The sequence below is a fragment of the Pristis pectinata genome, chromosome 9 (assembly GCF_009764475.1).
Source record: "Pristis pectinata isolate sPriPec2 chromosome 9, sPriPec2.1.pri, whole genome shotgun sequence".
In the NCBI taxonomy this organism is placed as follows: Eukaryota; Metazoa; Chordata; class Chondrichthyes; order Rhinopristiformes; family Pristidae; genus Pristis; species Pristis pectinata.
In genome coordinates this window covers 30,418,481-30,445,165 of record NC_067413.1, presented here as the reverse complement: position 1 = coordinate 30,445,165, position 26,685 = coordinate 30,418,481, and the positions used below count along the sequence as shown (strand labels likewise).

At 39.7% G+C, this 26,685-nt stretch overlaps 1 protein-coding gene across 2 annotated transcripts in view; it reads right to left on the bottom strand.

Moving 5' to 3' along the window:
- Nucleotides 1–26,685, bottom strand: part of nudcd1 (NudC domain containing 1) — a 92,594-nt gene that overhangs the window by 21,857 nt on the left and 44,052 nt on the right. For both annotated transcript variants that reach the window (XM_052023186.1, XM_052023187.1), the window contains 2 exons: nucleotides 9,471–9,615; nucleotides 4,095–4,220 (listed from right to left, as the gene is read on the bottom strand). In XM_052023186.1, the coding sequence (XP_051879146.1) occupies nucleotides 4,095–4,220; nucleotides 9,471–9,615 (271 nt within the window). The remainder of the gene's footprint in view (nucleotides 1–4,094; nucleotides 4,221–9,470; nucleotides 9,616–26,685) is intronic.

Here is a 26,685-nt window from a genome sequence, read left to right as displayed (position 1 = left end):
GCTGTGTGGATTCAGAATTGGCTCGCCCATTGAAGATAGAGTGGTTGTAGATGGAGAGTATTCTGCCTGGAAGTCAGTGACCAGTGGTGTTCTGCAGGGATCTGTTCTGGGGCCCCTGCTCTTTGTGATTTTTGCTAATGACTTGGATGAGGATGTAGAAGGGTGGGTTAGTAAGTTTGCAGATGACATGATGGTTGGTGGTGTTGTGGATAGTGTAGAAGGTTGCTGTAGGTTACAACAGGACATTGATAGGATGCAGAGTTGGGCTGAGAAGTGGCAGATGGAGTTCAATCTGGAAAAGTGTGGAGTGATACACTTTGGAAGATCAAATATGAAGGCAGAATACAAGGTTAATGGCAGGACTCTTAGTGTGGAGGAACAGAGGGATCTTGGGGTCCACATCCATAGGTCCCTCAAGGTTGCCGTGCAGGTTGACAGGGTTGTTAAGAAGGCATATGGCGTGTTGGCCTTCATTAGTAGGGGTACTGAGGTAATGTTGCAGTTCTATAAAACACTGGTTAGACCCCACTTGGAGTATTGTGTTCAGTTCTAGTCACCTCATTATAGAAAGGACGTGGAAACTTTAGACGGTGCAGAGGAGATTTATCACGATGCTGCCTGGATTGGAGAGCACGTCCTATGAGGATAGGTTCAGCAAGCTTGGGGTTTTCTCTTTGGAGAGGAGAATGAGAGCTGACTTGATAGAGGTGTACAAGATGCTAAGAGGCATAGATTGAGTGGACAGTTAGAGCCTTTTCCCCAGGGTGAAAATGGCTCAAATGAGGGGGGCATAATTTTAAGGTGATTGGAGGAAGGTAGAGGGGGGGGGATGTCAGAGGTATGTTTTTTTTAAGAAGAGTGGTGTATGTATGGAACACATTGCTGGCAGAGGTGGTGGAGGCAGATACATTAGGGACATTTAAGAGACTCTTAGATAGGCACATGAATAATAAAATAAAATGGAGGGCTATGTGGGAGGGAAGGGTTAAATAAATCTTAGAGTAGGATAAAATGTCGGCATAACATCGTGGGCCTGTACTGTGCTGTATTGTTCTATTACTGAAGGTGCTGCTCAATGTGCTGGGACTCACATTAGATCAAATCTCCCACACAAATTTGTCAGAATATATTTTTCTAATAAATCTCAAGTAAAACATTTATCGTATGCTCAAGGCCATATAAGATTTTTAAATGCAATATTGGTTATCACAAATTGGCTAATCTTACAGTCAGATGCCCTCAACAACATTGGCTTTCCTTAAAAATTCCTTCCATTTTCAAATTACGATAAGATATCTTTATGAGTCACATGTACATCAAAACACAGTGAAATGCATCTTTTGTGTAGTGTTCTGGGGGCAGCCCGCAATTGTCGCCATGCTTCCGGCACCAACATAGCATGCCCACAACTTCCTAACCCGTATGTCTTTAGAAGGTGGGAGGAAACTGGAGCACCCGAAGGAAACCCATGCAGAGAACGTACAAACTCCTTATAGACAGCGGCCGGAATTGAACCCGGGTTGCTGGCGCAGTAATAGCGTTACGCTAACCGCTATACTACCGTCCCTGCCCAATAATGTTTTTTGACAGAAAATAAATCATGCAGCTCTTCTGGCTACAGGTACAATGTTTATTTCAAAACAGTTAACTGAGTGTTATTAACCTAAATCCCCTGTTTATTATGTGGCTCAGGTTCAGCAATAAGAGAAAATTGTGCACTTTGCATGGATATTTGTCCTAAATTCTGAGCCAACTTCAAAACAAAGATGAATGAGGAACTCATTTGCTGGGCTGGTACTAATCTGGAAGGACTCTGTGCTATGGTAGGCTGCCTGTGGTGGGCTGTGCTAGGGGTCAGCTCACTCCCCATAACTGAAGTTTGCTGGCAATACAGAAACAACTGACAAAGACTTCAACAGGATGCAGGCAAAATACCTTTTACTCAGAAGGTTGTTGGAGCATGTGGAAGTGTTTGAACACAATACTGAAGTGTTCTTTTTAATAGGTAAATGAATCAAATTTGCAGTAGATTAGTGTTGAATTGTTCCAGCAAAGAGCTTTCAGGGACCAAATCATTATGTCCTCTGTTGCAAACTCTGATGGTTCAATTACTGATATAAAAAGGGATAGGATTAAATAAGTCAACTTGACCACAGTGACACAACGAGATAACTGCTTGATTTTAAATTCAAAAATAAGCAAGCTCAATATTTGGATGTTTTGCCACAATATTTAAGATAAAATCTTCTGCAAAAATCAAAATGCAGTTAATAATTCCAGCTTAGAACTATAATGCTGATGGTGTTCAAGACTAAGTATGCTTTGATTACCAGCAAAGATCACATTTCAGATGTTATCCATTACGTGTTATCTGGTGCTTTGACCCAGGTAATGAGATAAGTGTTCCACTGTTTTTTTGCTTCTAAAAGGCCCCATGATCAGCCTCTGGGTCTCCTTGAATGTAGTAATTTAGTGGCCTGAATCGACCTCTCTCTCTCTCTGTTCAATAATATCTGAATCCACCACTCTCCTCTCCTGCAAGGCATTACAAGTTCATTTTCAGGTCCCTGCCAAAATAGGAAAACTGTGCCATAAAATGAAGATGACATACCACATTGTACCTTTGGATGTTACAGCTGCAGTCCTAAGGGTGTTAATGAGTCCATTTAAAATGTTAATGTGTCCTGGGACTTGCATCAAGTGTCATTTTTTAGACTAGCCAGGGAAGAGTATGTGTTGTCCCCTGCCAAAGAGCTTCGCCAGTGCCACCAAATCAGCTGCTCCAAGCCTGCCAAATGTAATCAGTCCAGAATGCTTCAGAGGGCAGCATATAAGCCTCTGAGTCAGGTGGCTCTACGTTGAAGTTCATTCTAAATGTAAGTGCAAAAATCTAGGCTGACACTTCAAGGCCATAAGAACCACTAGCTTTGGGAGCTGGTCATTCAGTGTCCTGCTCAATATTCACCCTCACTCTTCATCACTAAAACATTTGTGGGAGCTTGCTCTGTGCAAACTAGCTGTTGTGCTTCTGCAACAAAAACTGGATCTCTAAAGTACCTATTAGATATAGAGTACTTTGAGATGTCCTACATGAGGGAAAGTCTTTAATTTCCTTTTGTCAGGGGCAGTTGGCTGACACGAGTTACTTAATCAGTGGAGTTCTGGCATGCAACACTAATGTAATTCAACCTTCAACATCAGCTAGGCTTTCTGCCAGGAACCAGAATGTTTTTCTGGAAAATTACCCTGGCAATTGCTGAAGGTGGTAATAGGGTTCACAACAAGTCAGCTACAAAGTGACTGAATGAATACTTGAGGGGTAATCTCAGTAGAACATAGTGAACAAAGGATATTCATCTGGAGTACAACTCAATGACTGAAAATCTGCAATATCAGTGCTGCAGAACTGATCAATCAATTAAGAATAGCCCAAGTGTAAAGGGGATGAGTTACAGAAAGGATTAGAGAAGGTTAAGATTCAGGATAAGGAAGGATATCAAAGTATATCAAATGTTAAACAGTAATCTCAGATCATTACCTCAGAACTAAGAAATGGGAACAGGAGATTTGGCAATCAATCGATTTGCAGGAATAATCTCTATATTCAAACAGTGATAAATGTTTGGGATAATTTGTAAGGCAGGATAACAGGCAAAAAGTGTTGGTCAGGATAGAGGTGAATTTTTATATGAGTTTATTCCAAAAAAACTCTCCTGCTATGTTCTACCTAGTGCTCATTCTGAAGCTGGGGCTATAGAAAGATCTGAAGGACAGCAGCAAAGTCTTTCAGAGGAGAAGATGAAAATAGCACCAGAGCTGGGCTTGGCCCTGGGTCTTAAAGGACTGCTGCATTGTGGGAATTATGAATACGATGGGTTCTGTAATATATTTCATTTTGCTATTTGATATACAACTCATTAATAATAATAATGTCACAGCAAAAACATACCTGCATTCAAATCAGATCATTTTTTAAAATGGATATGGCATTCAATGACTTTGCAAATGATTTAGTAGTTCAGGTGAAACGAAGCTGCTAAGGGCAGCAATAACTCCTAGTTCCATCATTTATAAAACAGGTAGGTGTCTCTTACCACATGTGTTGCTTTCAAGGTGTTGCTATCAAATCGAGTTAAACTGGAGGTATCCTCGGGGAAGCGGTCACACTCTTCCAGCTCCTGAGCATTGCAGGGTTGCTTGTCTCTTTCAGGGTCTGCATTCTGTCAATTAAAAGACAAGACAAGACAAGACATCTTTATTAGTTACATGTACATCAAAACACACAGTGAAATGCATCTTTTGCATAGTGTTCTGGGGGCAGCCCGCAAGTGTCGCCACTCTTCCGGCACCAACATGCCCACAACTTCCTTGGTAAATACAAGGTCATCCACTTTGGAAGGAAAAATAGAAGATTCAATTATTATTTAAATGGTGAAAAATTGCAGCATGCTGTTGTGCAGAGGGACTCGGGAATGCTTGTGCATGAATCACAAAAGGGTGGTTTGCTGCAATTGTACAGGGTACTGGTGAGGCTGCAGCTAGTGCGTGCAATTCTGCTCTCCTTACTTGAGGAAAGATATACTGGCTTTGGAGGCGGTGCAGAGGAGGTTCACCAGGTTGATTCTGGAGATGAGGGGGGTTGGTCTATGAGGAGAGAATGAGTCACCTGGGACCATACTCGCTGGAATTCAGAAGAATGAGAGGGGATCCTATAGAACATATGAAATTATTAAAGGGATAGATAACATAAAGGCAGGATGGTTGTTTCTGCTGGTAGGTGAGACAAGAACTAGGTCCCAGAGACTGTGGATTTGTGCAGATATATAATGTTATGCTCTTGATGTCTTGCTCTTTTATAGATGGTGCTGACTTATGATGGGTACAGCCAAGCAGTAAGTTTTAGCAGGCCAGTCAGTCACTGAAGCATCATCACTCTATCACATTCTCAAAGCTCCACATACACAGCTTCCAGCAGTTGCATCTTCCCTGCATCTAGCCTGTTGAGCTATTCCTTTTTTAATCACTCCAGAGAGGTGAAGTGTTGTTTGCAGGTCCACCCCAGTTTAGATTTCAGTCAAAACCAGCATCCCCAAATCTGTATGACCCAAAACCACAGCTTGTAGGTAGCAATATATGCAGATGCAATGGAGTAAGATTCTAGCATACATCGTTTATACACAGTAAATATTAAATATTTTGAAATATAATGACAACATTATTCCCACAATTTAGCAAAAACTGAATTACAATCAGATCGCAATGAATGATGTAGGGTGGATATATTTAGAAATATTTCCTATTTATGTAAATAAAGACATAAGAAATAACTGATATTCAACCTCTGTTCCATTCACTAACCCAACTCACTTAATTCCCTTAATCCAGAAATCTATCAATCTCTGCTTTGAATTAAGGAATGGCCGGGTCTCCATAGCCCCCCTGGGGTAGAGAATTCCAAAGATTCACCATATTCTGGGTGAAGAAATCTTCCTTCATTTCAGTCTAAATGGACAATCCCTCATTTTGAGAAAAACTCCCAGTTTTTTTTAAGATATCTTTATTAGTCACATGTATATCAAAACACACAGTGAAATACATCTTTTGCGTAGAGTGTTCTGGGGGAGCCCGCAAGTGTTGCCATGCTTCCAGCGCCAACATAGCATGCCCACAACTTCCTAACCCGTATGTCTTTGGAATGTGGGAGGAAAGCGGAGCACCCAGAGGAAACCCACGCAGACACGGGGAGAACGTACAAACTCCTTACAGACAGTGGCCGGAATTGAACCCGGGTCGCTGGTGCTGTAATAGTGTTACTCTAACTGCTACACTACTGTGCACATCCCTAAGCCAGAGAAAATATCCTCTGCATCTGCCCTGTCAAGGCTGTAACAGTTTTGTAAGTTTCAATTAGATTGCTTCTCATTCTTCTTAACTCTAGACAATAGAGACCTTTCCCGCTCAACCTCTTCTCATACAGCAAACCTTCCAGCCCAGGAACCAGTCTGGTGAACTCCTTCCCTGATGAGTATACCTTTTTTTTTAAGTCAGGAAACAAAAGCTGCTCATATTACTCCAGGGGCAGTCGCATCAAGCACCAAGGAGTCCTTGCACTAGCACCCAGAAACAATTCCATGTTAACCAAGCAGTGGCACAGCTAGTAGAGCTGCTGCCTCACACCCCTGAAGAGCTGGATTCAATCCACACCTTGGATGTTGTCTGTGTGGAGTTTGCACGTTCCCCCTGTGATTGTGTGGGTTTCCCCCAGGTGCTCCTGTTTCCTCCAGATGCAATTTCAGGTTGGGTGGTTAACTGGTCACTGTGAATTGCCCCAAGTGTGTAGGTGAGTCGTAGAATCTGGTGGGAATGTGGGGGGAATAGTATGGGATTGGTGTAAATGATGCTTAATGGTCAGCATGGACTGGTGGGCCGAAGGGCCTGATTCTATGTTGTATGACTATTTGTTGTTCATTCCCAGCACCTTCTGTATAAGATTGTTGACAATAGCTTTTTCTTCCATGTGACACTCATCTAATTTAAATACTATTCATAAAGAATAGCCATTCATGGTCTCTTCAGGGACTGAATTTCAGATGAAAATATAAAAAGCTACTGGAAGTCTGAAATAAAAACAGAAAATGCTCACAAAGTGTCTCTGACCTGAAACATTAATTCTCTTTTTCCTTTCACAGAAGCTGCCTAACCTGCTGAGTATTTCCAACACTTTGTTTCTCTTTTGAAATTCTGCCGTTTTTTTCCAGTTGACGTTACATGTAGCTCATTTGAGCACATACAGACCATTCAGCCTGCTGGCCCGTGCTGTTGTCTCCCTCCTCTTTGTTGTTTAACCCCAGCTTTCTCCAGTCAATGCAGCACAAGTTGCTGCCTAGCTTATTTGTGAATTAACTCACTGACTCTCTCCATCAATATTAGGAAAAGTTCAAGAGTCAGGAAGTTATGCTGCAGCTTTATAAAACTCTGAAACCAGGGTACAACTTGTCAGTGCCCCATCATTCACAGTATGACTGTTGTGGAACAGAAGGACCTGGGAGTACAAGTGCACAGTTAGCTGAAAGTAGCTGCGCAAATAGACAGGGTCATGAAGAAGGCATTTAGCATGCTGGCCTTCATCAGTCTTGGCATCAAGTTTAGGAGTAGGGACATTATGTTGCAGTTATATAAGTCATTGGTGAGGCTGCACTTGGAGTACTGTGTACAGTTTTGGTCACCCTGTTGTAGGAAAGACATTGTCAAGCTGGAGAGGGTGCAGAAGAGATTTGAGCTTGATGACTGGACTAGAAGGCCTGAGTTATAGGGAGAGGTTAACCATGCTGTATCTTTATTCCTTGGAGCACAGGAAAATGAGGGGTGACCTCATAGAAGTTTATAAAATCATGAGGGGTATGGATAAGGTGGATAATCATAATCTTTTCCCCAGGGTTGGGGAGTCCATAACTAGAGGGCACAGATACAAGATAAGAGAGGCGAGAATTAAGAGACCTACGTAAGAGGTAACTTCTTTACACAGAGGGGAGTGAATACCTTGAATGAGCTACCAGAGGAAGTCATCAAGGCTGGTACAATTGCAACATTTAAGAGGCATTTGGATAGGTACATGGAGGGGAGGGGCTTGGATGGCTATGGGCTGAACACAGGCAACCGGGACTAGCAAGGAGGATGCTGTAGTTGGCATGGACCAGTTAGGTTAGGGTTATGACTCTGGTTAGGTCACATCTGGAATATTGCATTCACTTCTGGTCTCCCCATAATAGCAAGGATGTGGAGGTTTGGGAGAGAGTGCAGAAAAGTTCTAACAGGATACTGCCTGGAATATAGAGGGTGTGCTCTAAGCAGAGGTTAGACAAACTTCGGTTGTTTTCTGGAGTGGCGGAGGCTGAGGGGAAACTTGATAGAAGTTTATAAGATGATGAGGCATAGGTAGAGTAGGTAGGCAGTATCTTTTACCCAGTGTTGAAATGTCTAATACTAGAGGGCATACATTCAAAGGAGATGTGTGCAAGCTTTTTTTTTACAGTGGTGGGTGCCTGGAATGCACTGCCAGGGGTGGTACTGGAGGGAAATACGACAGAGGCATTTAAGAGGCTCTTAGATAGGCACATGAACATGCAGAGAATGGAGGGATTTGGACATTGTGTAGGCCGAAGGGACTAGTTTAGTTAGGTGTTTAATTAGTTTGTCATAATGGATTTAAAAAGGAATCACAACCTCCAGTTTCTGGATGCTGCAGTAGGAATCAATCTTAAATATAAATTTCATCAAGACTGTTCAATCATTAAAGGCTAAAGCAGGATATATTATAAAGTAACTTACTTTAATAACACTGCTGATTTATACGCAGCTGCTTAGTTTATGAGCTGCAGGTTTATGATAAGTGAAGGGGCAAATCTGGTTTTGGTGTGGGATACAGTAGTGAGGCTATAAGGTTTGTTGAATCTGTACTCTAACTGCAATGTTTGTGGAAAGTAAAAGTTCAATCTTCTACACCTCAATCCAGTCTTCAGATATTAAAAAACTCATTTTACAATTGCTCTTTAAAAAACTGGTTCTAATCATGACACAGAAACAATGACTGTGAACTCATTCATAGAAACAGTCATTTTACAGAAGACACAGACCTTGAAATTAAAGATGTATTGGTAAGAATTAGAATAAATTGAAAGTCCACACTTGTAAGGCCATTGTACAGAAATTGGTGTCTGTTAACAGAATACAGCTCACTTACTTTAGAGAAGAATAGAAAGGTGCCTTACCTCAACAATTAGAATGATTAAATAAGCTTAAAGCACCTTTCACAGCTACTACTTTCTCTTTGGTAATTAAATATCAAATATAAGACAAGAAAAAACAATAAGCCAAATGTGGTTCCAATTTCTACTCTTCTGATGAAACATCTTTAACCATTGCTTGTCTGTTCTCTGACTTCCTTTCTTCCACTGTAAGAACCTGTAGCTCTCACCAGGAATGTTTGATAGCTAAACTACAAGCTTAAGACTTGTTGCAGAGCTACAACCCATTCTCCTAACACTTGTCCTTTGCTTTCACTGGATTCCTATCAGCAGGATAACTCTGCTCATGTACAACTTCCTAACTCCTGTCCTGATTACAAAGCTCTGCTCTATGCTAAGCTGCTACAACTGTGTTCACATGCTTCAAGGTCTACATCACCCTAATAAATTCATGCAAGATTATAATTATATTCTGATAGCTTCATTTGTGATCTACCTAGTCAACAGAATCTTCGCTAGTAAAAACATGAATGAAACTAAAGCTTGAAATAACCATCCATAAATGGCAAGAATGAAAATTAGTCCAGGGGTCTTACTTAGAAAGAGCCATTCTAAACATTGAAAATTATGAAACATGGTGCCCCCTAAGGAAACAGGGTTACACCACTTTCCCTGACAGACATACATGGGGGAGATTGCACCAAAGTTTTCAAGTGAGTTATTTACCAGTTCTTCAGAGGTTAGGTTTAGCAAACGCTCATTCAGTTCAGAAGTTTGACTGGAGTTCAAGACGAATTCACCTCCTCTGTCTCCAATGACAAGTTCTGGCCACATCTCTCCTTTATTCTTCTTTAACAAGAAAATTTCCAAGCTGGAGGGATTACATAAATATTGTAAATGAATAATAATTTTAATTCAAAAAGGTAGGTCAGAATGAAGTCATTAATCAGAACAAGGTAAGCACCAGCATATGAGACCAAGATTAATTGCAGAAAGTACAACATATATTTAAAAGTCCAAATGGCAGTAAAATAAATGAAGTATGATGCTCACAGTAAATTATGAATAGTGGTTAGGCAGAAAAATCCAAACAAAATGAAAAATAAACATAGAAACAATAAAAACTTGAACCAAGAAATGCAAGGTCACTAGACAGATTCCAGGGCATTGTGGATTTGTCATTAGAGGAGTGATCAAGCCTATTTTTAGAAGAGTGAGAGTTGACCTCATTGAAGCATACAAAATTCTTGTAGGATTTGACAGGGAAGATGCAAAATTGTCGTTTCCCCTAACTGGGGTATCAAGAGATTGTAGTCTCAAAATATGCAGTTGGCATTCAGGAAGGAGATGATCAGAAATTTCTTCAGTGTGATGAATCTTTATCCACTACCTTAAAACGAGGCTGGAATGAGTTATGAAAGAGCTTAGGTGGTCTCAGAGTCAAAGCCATAAAGCCACTCTTCCACATTACAAGTGCTGCAGAGCACTTGCACCAACCACAATCACACTGTCCTCACACCAAATTGTTTGTTGCTCCAGTTTTCAGCATCTTCAGTCTCTAGTGTCCTCACACCAAGTTACATTGACCTAGGACACCAGAGGAGGTCAGTTTTACATCTAGTCTGGAAGACACAATTTCTGAGAGCAGCCTTCCCATAGTGCTGCACTGGAGAGTCAGATTAGTTTTTTTGTGTTCAAGCTTTACTCCACAACCAAAAAGGCCACGGAGGCTCAGTTGCTGAATATATTCAAGACAGAGATCAGTAGATTTTTTGGATATTTAGGGAATCGAGGGATATGAGTCAGTGCAGGAAAGTAACACTGAAGCAAAAGATCAGCCATGACTTACTGAATGGCAGAGCAGGCATGAGGGGCTGAATGGTTTACTTTAACTCATATTTCTTATGAATCATAGATAACAAAACTAATGACATAAGGAATTATTAAACAGGTATTTTGCACAAATTACTGTAAAGATGGAGTGTCATCTATCTATAACTAAGATGCAAAGTAGGTAAAGAAATCTGCAAAATATGGCCTTTTACTGCAATCTTCTTGTGTTAGTTTCTTCAACTCAAATGAATGCTAGAGGAACTGAATTTGAGATTTCCAAACACTCCTGCAAAAATCTTAAAATCGATTTAATAAAATCTATGCAGAATCGTGCTTCAATTCTACCAAGCCAGTGACCATTTACATTCGTTTTTTTTTATATGACCAGTAGCTGCACTCACCCAAGCAGCTGCTGTTTTTGCCATCAGTGTTAGTGGTTCAGAGTAGTAGTTTGAATGAGCATTGTTGATTATACATATCTGCAATTTCACAAATACACACAGCCCAACCCAGCCAGTTACAGTACAGTAGCAAACCATTTTCTTTAGGTTGGTTCACGTTATTTTTGACATCAATAAGCACTCATTTCCTATGCTCAAACAACAGCAGCTCTTATCCATATTTTGCAGCATAATTAAATCATTAATTTCACCATTCCCAAGGCAGCATTTACCCCACATCTTTTGCGTCACCACTAAGCAGCCTCCAATTTGTTAGGATGCTAAAGGTGGAACATTAACTGGGTGGGTGTTAGCATTACGTGCTGCAGACCAAGACTATATTAACACCTGAGGCTTGGGTCTGAACTAATGGATTACTGACTGCAAAGTCCTCTGCAGTTCAGCTCAGAAAACTCAAGATTATGCAGGAGCAAAAGAAGAACCAAGTGTAGTAATATTTAAATACATTGCCTAACTGGGTCTTCTTCCTGGACCTAAATTTATTTTAGTGCCTCAAATCAAAATCAAACTGCCTTGTAATATACCATGCTAATTAAATGCAATTAACTCAAGATTAGGTGAAGATACCAGTAAAATTGGCCGACAAAACTCTGAATGAGGTTAGAAGCAGGCTTTGCAGTTAAATCAGCAAGTAACTTAAGTGGTAACTCTCAAGACCAATAACCACATCACTTCCACATCAGTAGTGTGTCACAGCATCTGCATCAACCTCACACCCCTCACCTATCAGATATATTCACTTAAGAGACAAGATGAGACTTGGTTTAATATCTAGTCTGGAAGACGCCAGCTCTGAGTGCAGTCCTCCCTTAATACTGCACTGGACAGACAGACTAGGTTTTTGTGTTCAACCTTGAACCCACAACCTTTTCACTCAGGGATGAGCTCGTTAATGGAAGATAAGTGTGGATGTAGGGTCTTTTAATGTAGGATCTTGAGCTTTACTGAAGCTACAATAGGAATGACTTCTAGGATTCAAAAAAATTAAAAAGAAAATTGATTGTGTTGTTAAGTAGTAAACAGACCACTTGCCTGGGTTTAAATTAGTTTGTGGGGTGTTGGGGGGGAGGGTGGGGTGCGAATTTTATTCCGTACCTTAAATTTTTGAGTGATTTGTGAATGATTCAGTAAGGGTGAATTTTCATAACCCGAATGGCCAATACAGGGGGATCGCCTGTATCTTAATAACTGACTCCACTTTAAACTGATCTAATTTACCTTCTTTTAAATATTGTACGCTACTTCGTGCTAAATCCCTCTATCATCTTGTAGGTATACCTATTTGTTTCAAACTAGCTGACATGGTCTGGCAGTGAGGTATTTAATTAATTACAGAGACACAGATCATGCTGGTCACCTCTAGTGCTATTGTTGCTAGTTCTGTAGATGCTGGATTGCTGCTGGAAAGCGTAAGAACATATTGCCATGAGAAAGTCTGAACATGAACATTCTCCTATACAATAAACAGGAGAAAATTTGTTTTGTTGAGGATAGCCTTTCAATTGATGATGCTACAATAACTTTTTCTTGCATTTGTACATACATGTTCTTGTGCATATGACAGTAAACTTGACTTGCAACTTGATGTGACTTGACTATTGCTTGCCCTAATCACAGATAATCTACATAACACTATACTCAAGACAACTCAATAAACCCCAGGAAGGAAATCATATGCTGGCAAAACTTCCAACATGTTGGCATTCTATGAAATGTCCGATGCAGGGTCTCAACCTGAAATGTAAACCATCTCCCTGACTCCACTGATGCTGCTTGACCTGCTGAGTTTTTCATTATTATCAAAATATTTGATAATTCTTAGAATCTTATTTTATTTTTCATTCACAGAATATGGATGTCACTGGTATTAGCAGCATTTATTGCCTATTCAGAAGGTGATCGCCAGCTGACTCAAACTGCTGCAGAAAGTTCCACGATTTCAACTGCAACAATGCTAAAGGACCAGCAATACATTTCCAAGTCTGCACAGTGCATGACTTGAGAGGAATCTGCAGGAAGTGGTGTTCCCACGGGCCTACTGTTTGTTACATCCTTGGTGGTGGAGGTCTTTAGTCTGGGAGGCACCATTGAAAAAACCTTGATGAGTGACTGCCATCTTATGCATGTCACACAGAGCAGCCAGTGTGCACAAGGTAGAAGGAGTGAATGCATAAGATGGTAATGCATACCAATTCAGGACAAAGTCCTGAATTCTATGTTGCATGAGTGCTTTTGGAACTGCATTCATCCAGGCAAGTGGAGAGTATTCTATCGTACTCCTGACCTGCCTTGTAGATGGTCGGAAAATTCTGGGAAGGCAGATGGCAGGTCACATTCACAGAATTCCCAATATTTTCATATATAATACCTTTTATGAAAAAAACTGCTTAGCTTTACTTGTGACTTAAACTTGTGACTTCTTTTCTAGTTTCTGAATAAAGTTTAAGCTCAATAATGTGGATTTAAATGCGGAAAGACATGAAGACCAATAATGTCAGCATTGACCCGTACTTCGATTAAACAAATTAAACCTGAGAAATATCTTTGAGTTACATGTTTGCATTTGCATGTTTGATTTACATCTCCCTTTGCAAACACTTCTTGTTTAAGAATACAACTATTTCTCAAGTCAGAGTGGACACCCACCCATCAGTGGTTCCACTGGACACAAGTGGTGCCACTTAAACTACTGTCAAAATATGGCCCCAGTGACAGTGAACAACAGCGCCTCAGCCAGTACAATCAACATGCAGTACTACAGTGCTGATCTAAGTGGTATTGTTTGGTCACAGTCTCAGCAGTTTAGTAATTGAATCAGCCCTGAAGCTATGTATAAAGACTTGAACTACAGGGCCACTTGGATAGGGAAAAGGGAAAATAAACAATTATCCTTCCAACCAGATTCCTGTATAATTGAATAGTTAGCTTCTCTTGCAACAGCTAGATAACCTTCCCAAATGTTAGTGGTCTTAATTAGCTAAAGCTTCAAATTTTGAGAATTATATTCAGGTTTGGTATTAAAAACTGAAACATTATCACACATTTAACATTTTAATGTCTTATTTCTTGTGACTTCTAGAGGATTGTTTTCAAATGATGTGTTCAAAGTAACCTGTGCAGTTTGTTGCTTTTATATTCTACAATATAAACCCAGAACATCACAAGTTGCACATTAAACTATTACTTCAAATTTCAGGACTCTGCTGTGTTTGTGTAGACATACTGCACAAGCCCAACATGACTTTAGGATATACTCCAGGATAAAATGCTCAGAATTCACTCATAAATGCAAGCCCTGGAATGAGCATTGATACTCATCCCAAGTTATGGGCACTATTTTCTTATTATAATTCCATAAAGTTACATCTAGCAGATACTACAGAGGAAACAAAACAGTAAACAACTTTTATTACAGCTGTCGGAGTTGCAGAAAGAACAAGTATTTAATCAGATAATCAATTTGTTAAAAGGTAGCTAAGGACGGGGATGGATTACATCATCACTAGAAAGGAGCTGTAAAAACTTCACGGAAAAACTCACATTTGAGTAAGAGATGAGTCCTTTTATACATTACTTCATAATGTTTCATGAAATGTTAACTAAATTTAAGTTACTGCACAGCTAAAAGTCACCAAAATTCCTCATTAACATCATTGGCTAACCAATATCAGGAGCTGAAAATCAAAAACTGCAGAAGCTGGAAATCTGAAATAAAACAGAAAATACTGGAAACACTCAGCAAGTCAGGCTGCATCTGTGGGAAGAGCAACAGAAACAGCACTTCAGGTGGAAGGAGTTAGGGGACGGTGGGTATGGGAAACAAGGGGTGTGCAAGAGGACCTAGGTAAATCAGGGGGAGAGAGAAAGGAACAGAGGGGATGTGGGTTACCTAAAATTGGTGAATTAAATATTCATGCCACTGGGTTGTAGACTACCAAGGCAGAATACATGGTGCTGTTTCTTTAGTTTGTGTTTCACTGTCATTTCCGCCAGCTATAATGTGATCCCACTACCAGTCACATCTTCCCCTCCACATGCCTTCCTGCTTTCCGCAAGAACCACGCTCTCTGCGACTCCTTGGTTCAGTGATCCCTACTTACCCATCTCCCCCTGCCAAGGCACTTTCATCTGTAACCACAGGAGGTGTACCATCTGGCCCTACACCTCCTCACTCACCACCATCCAGGGACAGGTACATAGATAAGAAAGGTTTAGAGGGGGATGGGCCAAACACAGGCAAATGGGATTGGTTTGGATAGGCACCTTGGTCAGCATGGGCGAGTTGGACCAATGGGCCTGTTTCCTTGCTGTATAGCTCTATGACTCTATGAAACTTGTACTGAGTAACAACTCCATCTAAAATATCCTGCCAAAGTAGAATCATTTAAAAAGAATGTTTCTTTTTGTCTAAGCAGTGCTTACAGTTCCCTCCCTAACGTCTTCTGCCTCCCAGAACATCTCCTTATGTGACTCAGCATAAAATTTTGTCCAACAATGCTGCCCTGCAAGGATTTATGTATATACATATTATAGCTGTTGGTATTCAGAAAGAAAACAATTATACTCACTTCAACGTATATTAAATACATTATTTAGGATTGTTGCAAATAATATTTCTTTTTTTTGATTCAAGAATCAGAGATTTATTTCACAAGCAACTTTGCATTGTAAACAGGTAACTAACTATTCATGACATTCCTAAAATGCAGATTAATGAAAACAAATTTAGATGTGATTATGTGTGGAACAGGGGGTACCAGACTTTTGGCAGATGAATGATTTTTATATTACCCCAGTTGTTTGGAGCTGAACAATTTGTTGCAAACACCTTTTTAAAAAGGCACTTCAATATAAAATGTGATACTGCTGGTGAATACTGATTGATTGCTCTTCACCCTCTGCCCAGTGCACCACCTGGCAATCTGTTACTGCTTTCCTTAGACTGATAACTCCCAACATCAATAGATTTATGCATTGTCAGATTCAAAGTGTATGCATTTTGAAGCTCTACCTCTGAAGTTTCAACCTTTGGAAAGCTTCAAAGATATCCTTTACAGAGAATCTTGTACTCAATAACAGGTAATTTTCAGAGTGGAGACAAGTTCCATAAATTTCTAAAGGAGCTGCAATGCAGAGGGGTTATTTTGTGACAATAGGGTCAGAAAATACTGACAATTTGTCCATAGACTCCTACTTGAAAAACATTCAGATGCTTGGGATGTAGAAAATACTGTTTAACTCAAACTGCAGAAGTAGCAATGCAGGATAATGCTTAGCAAAGTAACATAAAACGTCTGATTTTGTACCAAACCAGGTTCCATACATTCCAGAAAATCAGATGTTGTATGATCAAGATGCTGAGACCTCATCTGATTACATTTTTAGCTACCTTAACAACTTGATGCAGTATTTATAACATACTGAAACATCTAAAGATGTCTCATACATATCTGACCCAAACAACATGACACCTAGCTAAAAGGAAGTGTTAGGATAGAAGATCAATAGCTTGGTCCTAGAGACAGGTTTTAGGAACAACTTAAAGAAGGTACTCAAAGAGGATCAGGGATGAAATTCCAGAGTTTAGTGCTTAGCCAGCTGAAAGCATTGCTGTTAATAGCAAGGGAATGAAAATTAGTAAAGGCCAAAATTAGAGTAACACAGTGGTCTTGCAACTTTGTACAGCTGAAAGAGGTTCCATAGGTAGAGAATATTAAGGCCATGGAAAAATCTGTACACAAGCATAAAATGTTAAAATCAAAACATATGAGATTGCAGATGCTGGAATCTGGAACAAAAAACAAATTACTGAAGGAACTCAGTGGGTCAAGCAGCAACTGTGTAGGCAAGGGGATGGTCCATGTTTTGAGGCAAGGGGATGGTCAAAGTTTTGGGTCAAAACTCTGTATCAGGACCTAGAGGGTAGAGGGAAGATAGCTGGTATACAGTAATGAGAGGGAGGGCTGAGACAAAGGTTGGTAGGCGAGAACACGTGTACTAAGGAAGGATCTGGTATTAACTCTTATACTGTCTTGGTGAGAACATTGCCAAAGAGCAGTTGACAGAGGGAGAACTGTGAAGTTCTCTTCCTCTGACAGAAGTTCTGCAAATTCAGGGTCTCAACCCAAAACACCGTCCATCCGTTTGCCTCCACAGATGCTGCTCAACTCACTGAGTTCTTCCAGCAGTTTGCTTTATAAAGATTGAGGCAATGCCTAGAAAGCAATGTAGGTCAACAAATCTAATGAGTAATAGGTGATTGTGACCAGGTACAAGGTAAAACACAGAGAGCAGGATTTTGGATGGACTCAACTTCTATTTAACAGAGATTGAGGATTAAAATTTCCTAAGGTTGTTAGAGCCACAAACAATTCTACTGCCTACAAATTATTGCACTTTTTCTAAACTTGGATATGTGTGGTAAGGTGAAGCTTAAAAACTGTATACTATGATACATCTGCATCATTGAATCCCAATTACCAATGGCTAAGCTATTTACAGAGCTGAACAACTGGTTCCACAAGCAGTAATTACAATGCGATCAAGTGTTTGCTTTCATTAATACGAAAGAGAAATAGTGGTCAACTCCCAGTGAAAAATCAAACTCATCTAAAAGTTTATAACATTCTCTATTTAGAACGGCAAAGGTGCATAGAAGTTCTGTTAACCATGGGGAAACGGTTTGTACTTCAGAAGAAAACAATTTTTACTGATGAATGTTGGAAAATTGTGCCCACTCTCCTCAAACCTATTCATCTTCTTTCAGTGACAGCCTAGGGGGTAAAGAAAACCAAACTTCAATCCCTGGGCTCTTGACAGAAACTGATGCTATTGAGTGAAACATAAACTTCAGGAAGGTAAGCATTGACACAAACAATTTTTTTTATAGGGGAGTTTAATTGCTTTATGAATTATGCAGTTCAAAAATATTTTCATGTTATTAAGAGCCTTTGGTTTACTGGCTGAAGGATAAACATTGGAGGAGGATGATTTTTAGAGATTTTTTTTGTGCAACTGTTCTTATTTGTCCATCAATTGCCTCTTGCATGAAACGCCTAACTCAGTTGATTTAGTCCTGATTTTTGATTGGTTATTTGCAAACCTTTTGAATCATGATTTACTAAATGAGAAAATAGGTGCAGGATAATAAGATAGTGTGATATCTGAAGTGTGACACAGAGGAAATGCACTGTGACAGGCAGGATGTGTGCGCTAAAATGTAATTATATTTTGTGGTATTAATAGATTCAGGAGTTCAAGCATCAGAATATGTAAAAGCAAAATATCTTGAAAAGTTAATCACAGAGAGCACAAAGTCTCCTGTTGAAGACACAAGGAGAATGGGCTAGAGGCTACTACCATCACTTACGCCGAGGATGATCCCGCACACTTGGAGGATGAGGGGGAGTGAAGAGGCACCACAACAAATCTGATAGAGGTTGTCAAACGATATTTCTCTCTCAGTGGCATTAAAAGAATTTCAGAACAGTTCAAAGTAGAATCATAATATAAAATGTTTCTGCATTAAAATGCATTCAGGGAAGGCTGATAGATGCATGCTGCTGTTTGTATTGATTTGGCCAACCCACGTTAAAAACAAAATCACAAAGAGTGGGGGAGTGCACTCATACACAGATTGCAGGCTTTGCCTCCCACAAGATGATGATTGTATTCATTCAATATTTCTGTTAGGGTGGAGAAGTAGGAATCTTATGGAGCAGAGATAAATTTCATGACTCCCTTCAGAACATTATCAACAAAAGTGTGATTCCTGCCAGGAAATGTGTAAAAAAAAGCCAAGGAAGTGTTTGAATGGACAATCGCTTGGCAACCATTAAAAGATGCAGAGCAATGCACCTGCTTTACCATAGTAATTCAGCTCTGTCTGGCAATTTTATCTTGTATTAACATGCACTTGCTTAATTAGCAATTAAAAAAAATCTGTTAACTAAGCATCAGTATAATGATTTACAACCTCATTCAATGTGTGCTAGCTTGCCTGCAATCATCTGCCAAGTGGTCGTGTAAGCAAGAACTGTTATCATTTAGAAGTGCAAATTTTCCAGATACATTTATAAATACCCAATGCATAAACAAAAAAACAGGATGGTAAACTGATGAGAATTTTAGAGGTATGTACTCTAAAAAGATAAGTTGTTATCAGAACTAGGGTTTCATCATTTCCACCTTTTCATTCATTCTAAATATAAAACATAGAATGGCACAGCACAGCAACAAGCCCTTCAGCCCACCACATCTGTGCTGACCATGATCTCAAATTAAACTAAACCTATCTGCCTGCACATGATTCATATTCATCCTTTCCCTGCATGTTCGTGTGTCTGTCTAAATGCCTCTTAAATGCCACTATCATGTCTGCTTCCACCACCTCCCCTGGCAGTATGTTCCAGGCACCTACTACTCTCTGTGTGGAAAAAAAATTTACACCACACATCTCCTTTAAACTTTCCCCCTCTCACCTTAAAGCTTTGTTCCTTAGTATTTGACTTTTCTACCTTGGGAAAAAGAAAGTCTTACTATCTACCATATCTACCTCTCATAAATTTATACACTTTAATCAGGTCTCCCCTCAGCCCCTGATGTTGAGGCTAAGATCAGATCAGCCATGATGGAATAAGCTCGATGGGCCGAGTGGTTGACTGCTCCTCCTATTTCTTACCATCACAACCCTCAACATCTTCCTGCAATTTCCTCCTCCAATGTATAGAGAACATTGAACTGTGTGGTTCAAGATCAGAACTTAAACTCTAAATTACTCTTAGATATTAAATTCCTTGAAGCTGTGAACTTATTTTGTTTACAGCTCTGTGAAATATATGGCTAAGCAAAACCCATCATCTGGCATCCATTTCCTTGTCACAACCCATAAAAGCAACATTTTCTATGCAAGTTTTTTGTTTTTCAGATGTGCCAGTCCATCTCCTGTGAAAGTGAGACAGAAAGTGAATACAAATTTTAGCCTTGAAGGAGTGGTGTTTGAAGCCAGTGGATATGGTAGCATGATGAAAAGATAGTGAGCTATTAGATAATTGCTTCACCTGTCTGGTGTTGCGTTATGTGACATCTTTTAATTAACTACTTCACTGCTTTGAGCTCAGTATAGATTATATACTATTAGGCAATTACTGGGAAACTATGATGGGGCACTGACTTACAATCTATTATATACAGTGATACTTCAGCTCAGTAATGAAGTATTTATCAATATTATGCCACAGAATGGCTTCTGGCCAAAATCCAGTAATCAATTCCATTCCATGAATTACTCTGATCTTTAGTTTCTCAGTCTTGGAGTAACAGGCAACTAATACGTCAGGATGGTGGAGGATAGTCAAGCTGCCAAGCAACTAATAGCTTTTGAGTATTTCGGAATGAGAACTGGATTCCAAAGTTCTCTAGACATTGGGTTTTGAGGGGTGGGCTGGAGGAACAATGTATAACCAGTAATCTGGGAACAATGTCAGCAGCTAGCAAAGGAAGTGTGTGAAAAATGGCATATTAATTTTTGTTCAAAATACCAATAAAATTAATATCCCAAACACTGAATAAAATTATAATGAAATACTAAGGAGGTATACATGTCACCAGGCTTGAGGCTAAATGATGGAGAATGTCTGGGAACTAATGCAGAAGTACAGGCCTAGGAATAATAATTGGAGGAGAAAAAATTAAAAATAGCAATTATGAGGTTAAAAAATATTTTAAAATCTCAAAACTGTTCTTCCAGTGGTGCAAATCCAAAATAGCAGAAGCTTGGTGTCAAAGTTACAACACAGCTTGATCTATATAGAACATATACCAGCTCAAATGTAACATAAGCAGCAACAATTCCATAGTGTTATTATAAAGGAGAGCAGGGGAGCTCTCCTAGTGCCCCAGCCTATATTTATCCCTCAATCAATATCACTAAACAGATTATCCATTCATTATTACATTTGTGGTTCTGCTTCTTAAAGTGGCAATACTATCAAAAATGTGGTGGGGACAGGCAGCTCCAGAAGTAGATACAAATCAGATGAAAAATGCCTTTGTATCTTTCCTTTAAGAACAAGAATACAGCTCCTGGAAAGGAAGAACCTGTCTGGAGGCTTCCTAACACTTGACGAGTTGGTTTTACAGGGTGGGAAATGTGCTTTTGGAATGAACTTCTTTGACCAACTGGCTTTGGCCAGTGTTAATCTATAATGAGATTCCTCACTTTCATCTGCATCAATTACCTGCAGCTTTCTGTTGCAATCATTATAAGAAGTGGAACGGAAGCCAGTAAAACAGACCCCACCTTTACAGAGTACTGATTCTCCAGAGTACTAATTGGGGAATTTGGCATGTGGGGGAATTTTAGGTATTGATCACTTTATCCAAGATTTATCCAAGTCTTGTATTTAGCAATCAATTTAACTTTAACCTTGACATACAGTTTTTTTCAGTGTTAAACCAGTGGCAAACAAGCTGCCTGTTGCTGGCAGTTGCAGAGTTGATTTAGGTGACTTGCTAGAATGATTACCTGGTAATTACTGTCATCAAGAGCTGACTCAATTTTTGGATGTTTTTGGTAGCAGAAACACAGGAGACTTATGCTAATGGAGAGGCTCAGTCCCTTTGTGACCAGGGAGTTGGCCATGACAAGACTACGTTCTGAGTATTTTACCAAGTCAGGACTCTGTTGGAGTTAGTTTTCCCAACTCCAACCTTTTTGATTTCGTCTTGCCAGAGGGTTGCATCTTTTCTGACCCTGGCACTGAAGTTACCCAGGAGGATTGACTAGGCATGGTTTCCATCCCTCCCTTCCACCCCCAAAGGTCAGTGCAGAAGTCTTCCTTGGCCACTGTCTGGATTGGGGAATTTAAAATGATGATCATCATCTGCTAGTTCCTCATTAATGTGAGCCAAAGAAGCTTTAGGCATTCACTTATTCCACAGGGGGAATAGCTGAGAGGTTCAATTAGCGCATTCTTGACAGAAAATCAACACGCCATGAAAACTCCATTCTTCTTCTGGTGTACCCTATACGATGTTTTTTGAGCTGGCCATCTCTTTCCATTGCATCTCATTCAGGGAAGCAATGTCAATGTCAAGGCTTCTGAGTTCTTAGGCAATGACAGTGCAACAATGTTCTGGTCTGTCACTACTGGGGGCTATCAGTGATGGTCCTGACATCTTTACTCCTGGAATGAAGGGGGATGTTGGGCAGATTGGATCTATTCTCACTGAAAGGTGACTGAGAAATGATCTTACTGAAAAGATTTCAAGGGGGCTTAAAGTGGTAGATACTGAGAAGAAGATCCCCCTCATGAACTGGGGGCATGGTTTCATTAAAAGGAGTTGCCTATATAATTCAGAGTCTGAGAAGGAAATTTTCTTCTCCAAAGGATGTATATCTTTGGAGTTCTCTATCCTAGAGAGCCATGAAGACATGTTCAAGACTGAGGCAGGCAGATTTTTGGGCTAAAGAGGGATTAAGGGTTACGAGGAACAAGAAAGAAAATGATGTTGAGGCTAAGATCAGATCAGCCATAATGGAGTAGGCTCGATGGGCCGAGTGGCTGACTGCTCCTCCTATTTCTTATGTTCTTAAGATATATTGAATGTTTCAGTTATTACATTTTCAAAAATATAATCTCTTGAGCAGTTTATACCTACCTAGCATTTGAAATGTCTGCATCCTTTCATCATTTTCTTCAAAAAATGCCTTTTCTATATTAATTAAGTCCAATCCTGATGACACCTGTTCCTGTCGTTATAAAATAGCATATCCTTCAGTTTGCTATGAGAAAAGCTGGCAGAAATCTTTTTTTCCCATTGTTAATAAATAGTGACAGGACCTTATTCATATTGCACTTTCTACTGTCAAGTCCATCTCCAAACTAACTGGCTAATCTGCCCTATGTACAAGACTTGAATTTAGATCAGGATGTTTTAATATTTAAACCAAACTGCAAAATGCACCTAGAAGGAGACTGTGCTACGATGTCTGGTCAAGTCTCTATGCTGAATACATATACAAACCAAACCAGAATATTCAATTTATACAGAAGAATGCAAGTACAGTAATAGCATTTACCGCACTTAATTTTTGTGGTATATGAATTGACTGGAGAGCTGGGTCACTGAAGATCCACTTCATGCTCAGGATGGCTCACAAAAGTACTCAGAAAGGCAAGCTGGTAACCAGATTACATGAATAATTAGATATGGCAAGTAGCAAGAAAAGGAGACACAATGAGGGTGCACTCTGTACTAACTTAATGTAACTGCACTGTGTAATGAATTGACCTGTAAGATTGGTTTGTAAGACAAGTTTTTCCACTGTACCTCAGTACAAGTGACAATAATAAACCAATGCCAATGAATATAGGAGTAGAACTTTGGAGTCAGGAAAAAGACCTTGTAGAAATACAATCTATTTTTAAACACATAAAAACTGTACGTTTACTAATAGTGTGACCATTAATTAACTCAAAAGAATGAACATCTTCCCACACTTAAGAGCAAATGTCATAGAGTAGCCTGACAGAAGGAATCCTTTTATCCTAGTGTTACAAACCAGCAACAAAAGAAACACACAGAGTCATGATTCAGTGTTAAAAACTACTTTATTAATAACTACTTATGATAATAAGAAAAATAAAAGTAAAAATGTTAGAATGTTAGAAGTAAAAATGTTAAACCTTGAACATTAACCCCAAAAACTAAATTCTTTGTGTGTGTGTGTGTGTGTGTGTGTGTGTGGCGAAGTCCCAAACTCCAAGTCCAGAAATGGTTCTTAAAGTTCAGTTCAGCACACCATAAGGTGAAATATGAGCAAAGGTTTTTTTTTAACAACCACCGTTGTTTGAAGATAAGACGTAGATGTAGAGAAAATCAAGAGAGTAATTACGAAATCCAAATGTTCCACAATGGAACCCAAACGACACTTCAGTGTTTACTCGGTAGTGACTTCCTCAACCCGAAAAGCATCCGAATCGTGGTTGTCCACACAAATACCTGTTTCCCTCTACAGGTTAACGACAAAGTGAACTCCACCGGATTACTTCCAATTTCCATATGTGGATTGTAGTAACAGACACAGTTACTGTTTCTCATCCATCGATAGAGAAACTAGCAGGCTGGTGTCTCTCTCCCTTTTTTCCTCTCTCTCCCTCTCCGACTTCGACTGCCCTCCTCAACAACGTCATTATGATCTTTATCTTCTGTTGACGTAAGCACGCCCCACACACACAACTAACTCTATCTTAAAGGGACATTCACTGAGTCCATAACACTAGACACGAAATTTCTGTGATAAAACCTGGGGACTCCAGACATGGATACTGTTCGCACTAGCACTGAAACCCACAGCCAACAAGATAATTCAGCAAACCCAATGATAAGTGAGAAATCTAGGTGCTTCTTGGAAGATTTTCGTTAGGAAAATATTTGCCTTTTTTTGTTTTTATTTAAATTCATGGGATAGGTATGTTACTGCTGATGCTTGGTGTCAGTCTCAGGGTTTGCTGAATCTTGGTAGCCAGTGTTGATATTCACTTCTTGTTTAATAGTTTATTGGCAGCCTCAGTGGCTTTGATAGAAGTTTCTTTCTTAGTAACTGACTTGATCATACCAACAGCCACCATTTGTCTCATATCACGGACAGCAAAGTGACTAAGAGGTGGATATTCAGAGAAGCTCTCGACACACATGGTCGTCCCTAATTGCCCCTGAACTGAGGCAGTACTTGAAGGGCCATAATATAAGAAGCCAAAACATATAAGTTACATGCACATCCCAACAACCTGCAATAGCTGAAATTAACAGACTCAGAATCTTGTGCTCTGATCGAGTATAAAGCAGAGCTGGATCCTTCAGGTCCATGAAAGCCAAACCAAACAACAAAAGGATCAAGTTGCCAAGGCTTTGGGCTTAGATCACAACTTGTGAAACCCTCTCTCAAGCACTGAATCTCCCAAAAGAACATTTTGATATTTCTTCATAAGAGCACAATTCCCACGGCACAGTAGCATAGCGGTTAGCGCGACGTTATTACAGCGCCAGCGATCGGGGATCGATTCCCGTCGCTGTCTGTAAGGAGTTTGTACGTTCTCCTGTGTCTGCGTGGGTTTCCTCCAGGTGCTCCGGTTTCCTCCCACATTGCAAAGACGTACAGGTAGGTTGATTTGGGTTTAAAATGGGCGGCGTGGACTCATTGGGCCAGAAGGGCCTGTTACCATGCTGTAAATAAAATTTAAATTTTTAAAAATTTAAAAAGCCTGAACGCCAACCAGGTGTTGATGTTTATCGGCATGGCTGCATTTTGTTCTGAGGAATTGCAATTGGAATTGAATATTTGGAATTGAACATTTGGGCCTCGGATACTCCCAAGGAACTCTTGCAGAGAGCTGAATATAAACCAACAAACTGTAGATGCTGGAAATTTGAAACAAAAACAGAAAATGCTAGAGATACTTACCAGGTCAGGTAGAATCTGTGAAAAGAGAAAAATTTTCTTGAAAAAATTGAGCAGAAATGTTGACACTTTCTTTCTCCACAGATGCTACCTGACCTGCTTAGCATTTGCACCATTTTCTATTTTCAATCCTGCAGCAATGTACAATGGCTGGGTTGACTGACCTCACAACTATCTTCCTCTATGGAAAGTATGTTAAAGTTCAAGTTTATGTTTATTGTCATAGGCATACATACACAGGGTATAAATGCCATGAAAATTACCCTTTTGCAGCAACAGATCAATACATTACGAACATGACAAACATAAGTTAGCATAAACTTAAATTAACATAAATTATACATAGCTAACACAAAATAAACATAACAACAGTAGTGCAAGTGTCAACCAGTGGAGCATTCTTCTGTTGATTCCCATTAGCTGCACTTTTACCAGGGTTCCTTGGTGCCACACTTAGTCAAAGGAAGTCACTTGCACCCTACCTCTAGAATTCAGCCCTTTGATCTATATTTGAATCAAGGCTGTGATAAGGTTTCAAACTGAATGGTTCAGGTAAAGCCCAAATTGGGCACTGGTGAGTTCCACCTGACAAAATTGTCGACATCTTCCTTGCTTTACTGATTGTTGAGAGCACACAGATTGGGCAGAAATTGAGGAGTTTGGATTTGTTGTGCTTTTTGTGGATAAAACTTACCTCAGCAACTTTCTACATTGTGTTCTACCTACTTACCAATCTACTAATGGTCTATGATGCAGAACATATATCCCCACCCCACCCCACTGCAAGGACATTCCTTTCTTGCCTGCCTTGGTCTGGCAAGTCACCCTTCTGTTACCCACTCTTGCCTGTAGTGGCAACTTGATCCATAAAACCAGCCGATCAATGTTTAAGGGATCAATCCCACTCCAAAAATGCTGTGACAGTTAGCTAACTGTCACCCCCACACTTACTGGCTGAAATAAGGCTGAATGATTGTGAATAACACTAACATTCACAAGCATTCAAAAACTATTAAGAATTAATCTCACAATTAAAACATTTAATAACTATTTTAATTAAAATATTTTATATTTGTAATAATTAACTGTTAAAACAACATAGCATATTTAAAAATGATTAAGTGCATTTGTTAAGTCAATTAATTTAAAAAAAACACATTATCGGAATCTTGTCTCTCTCTCA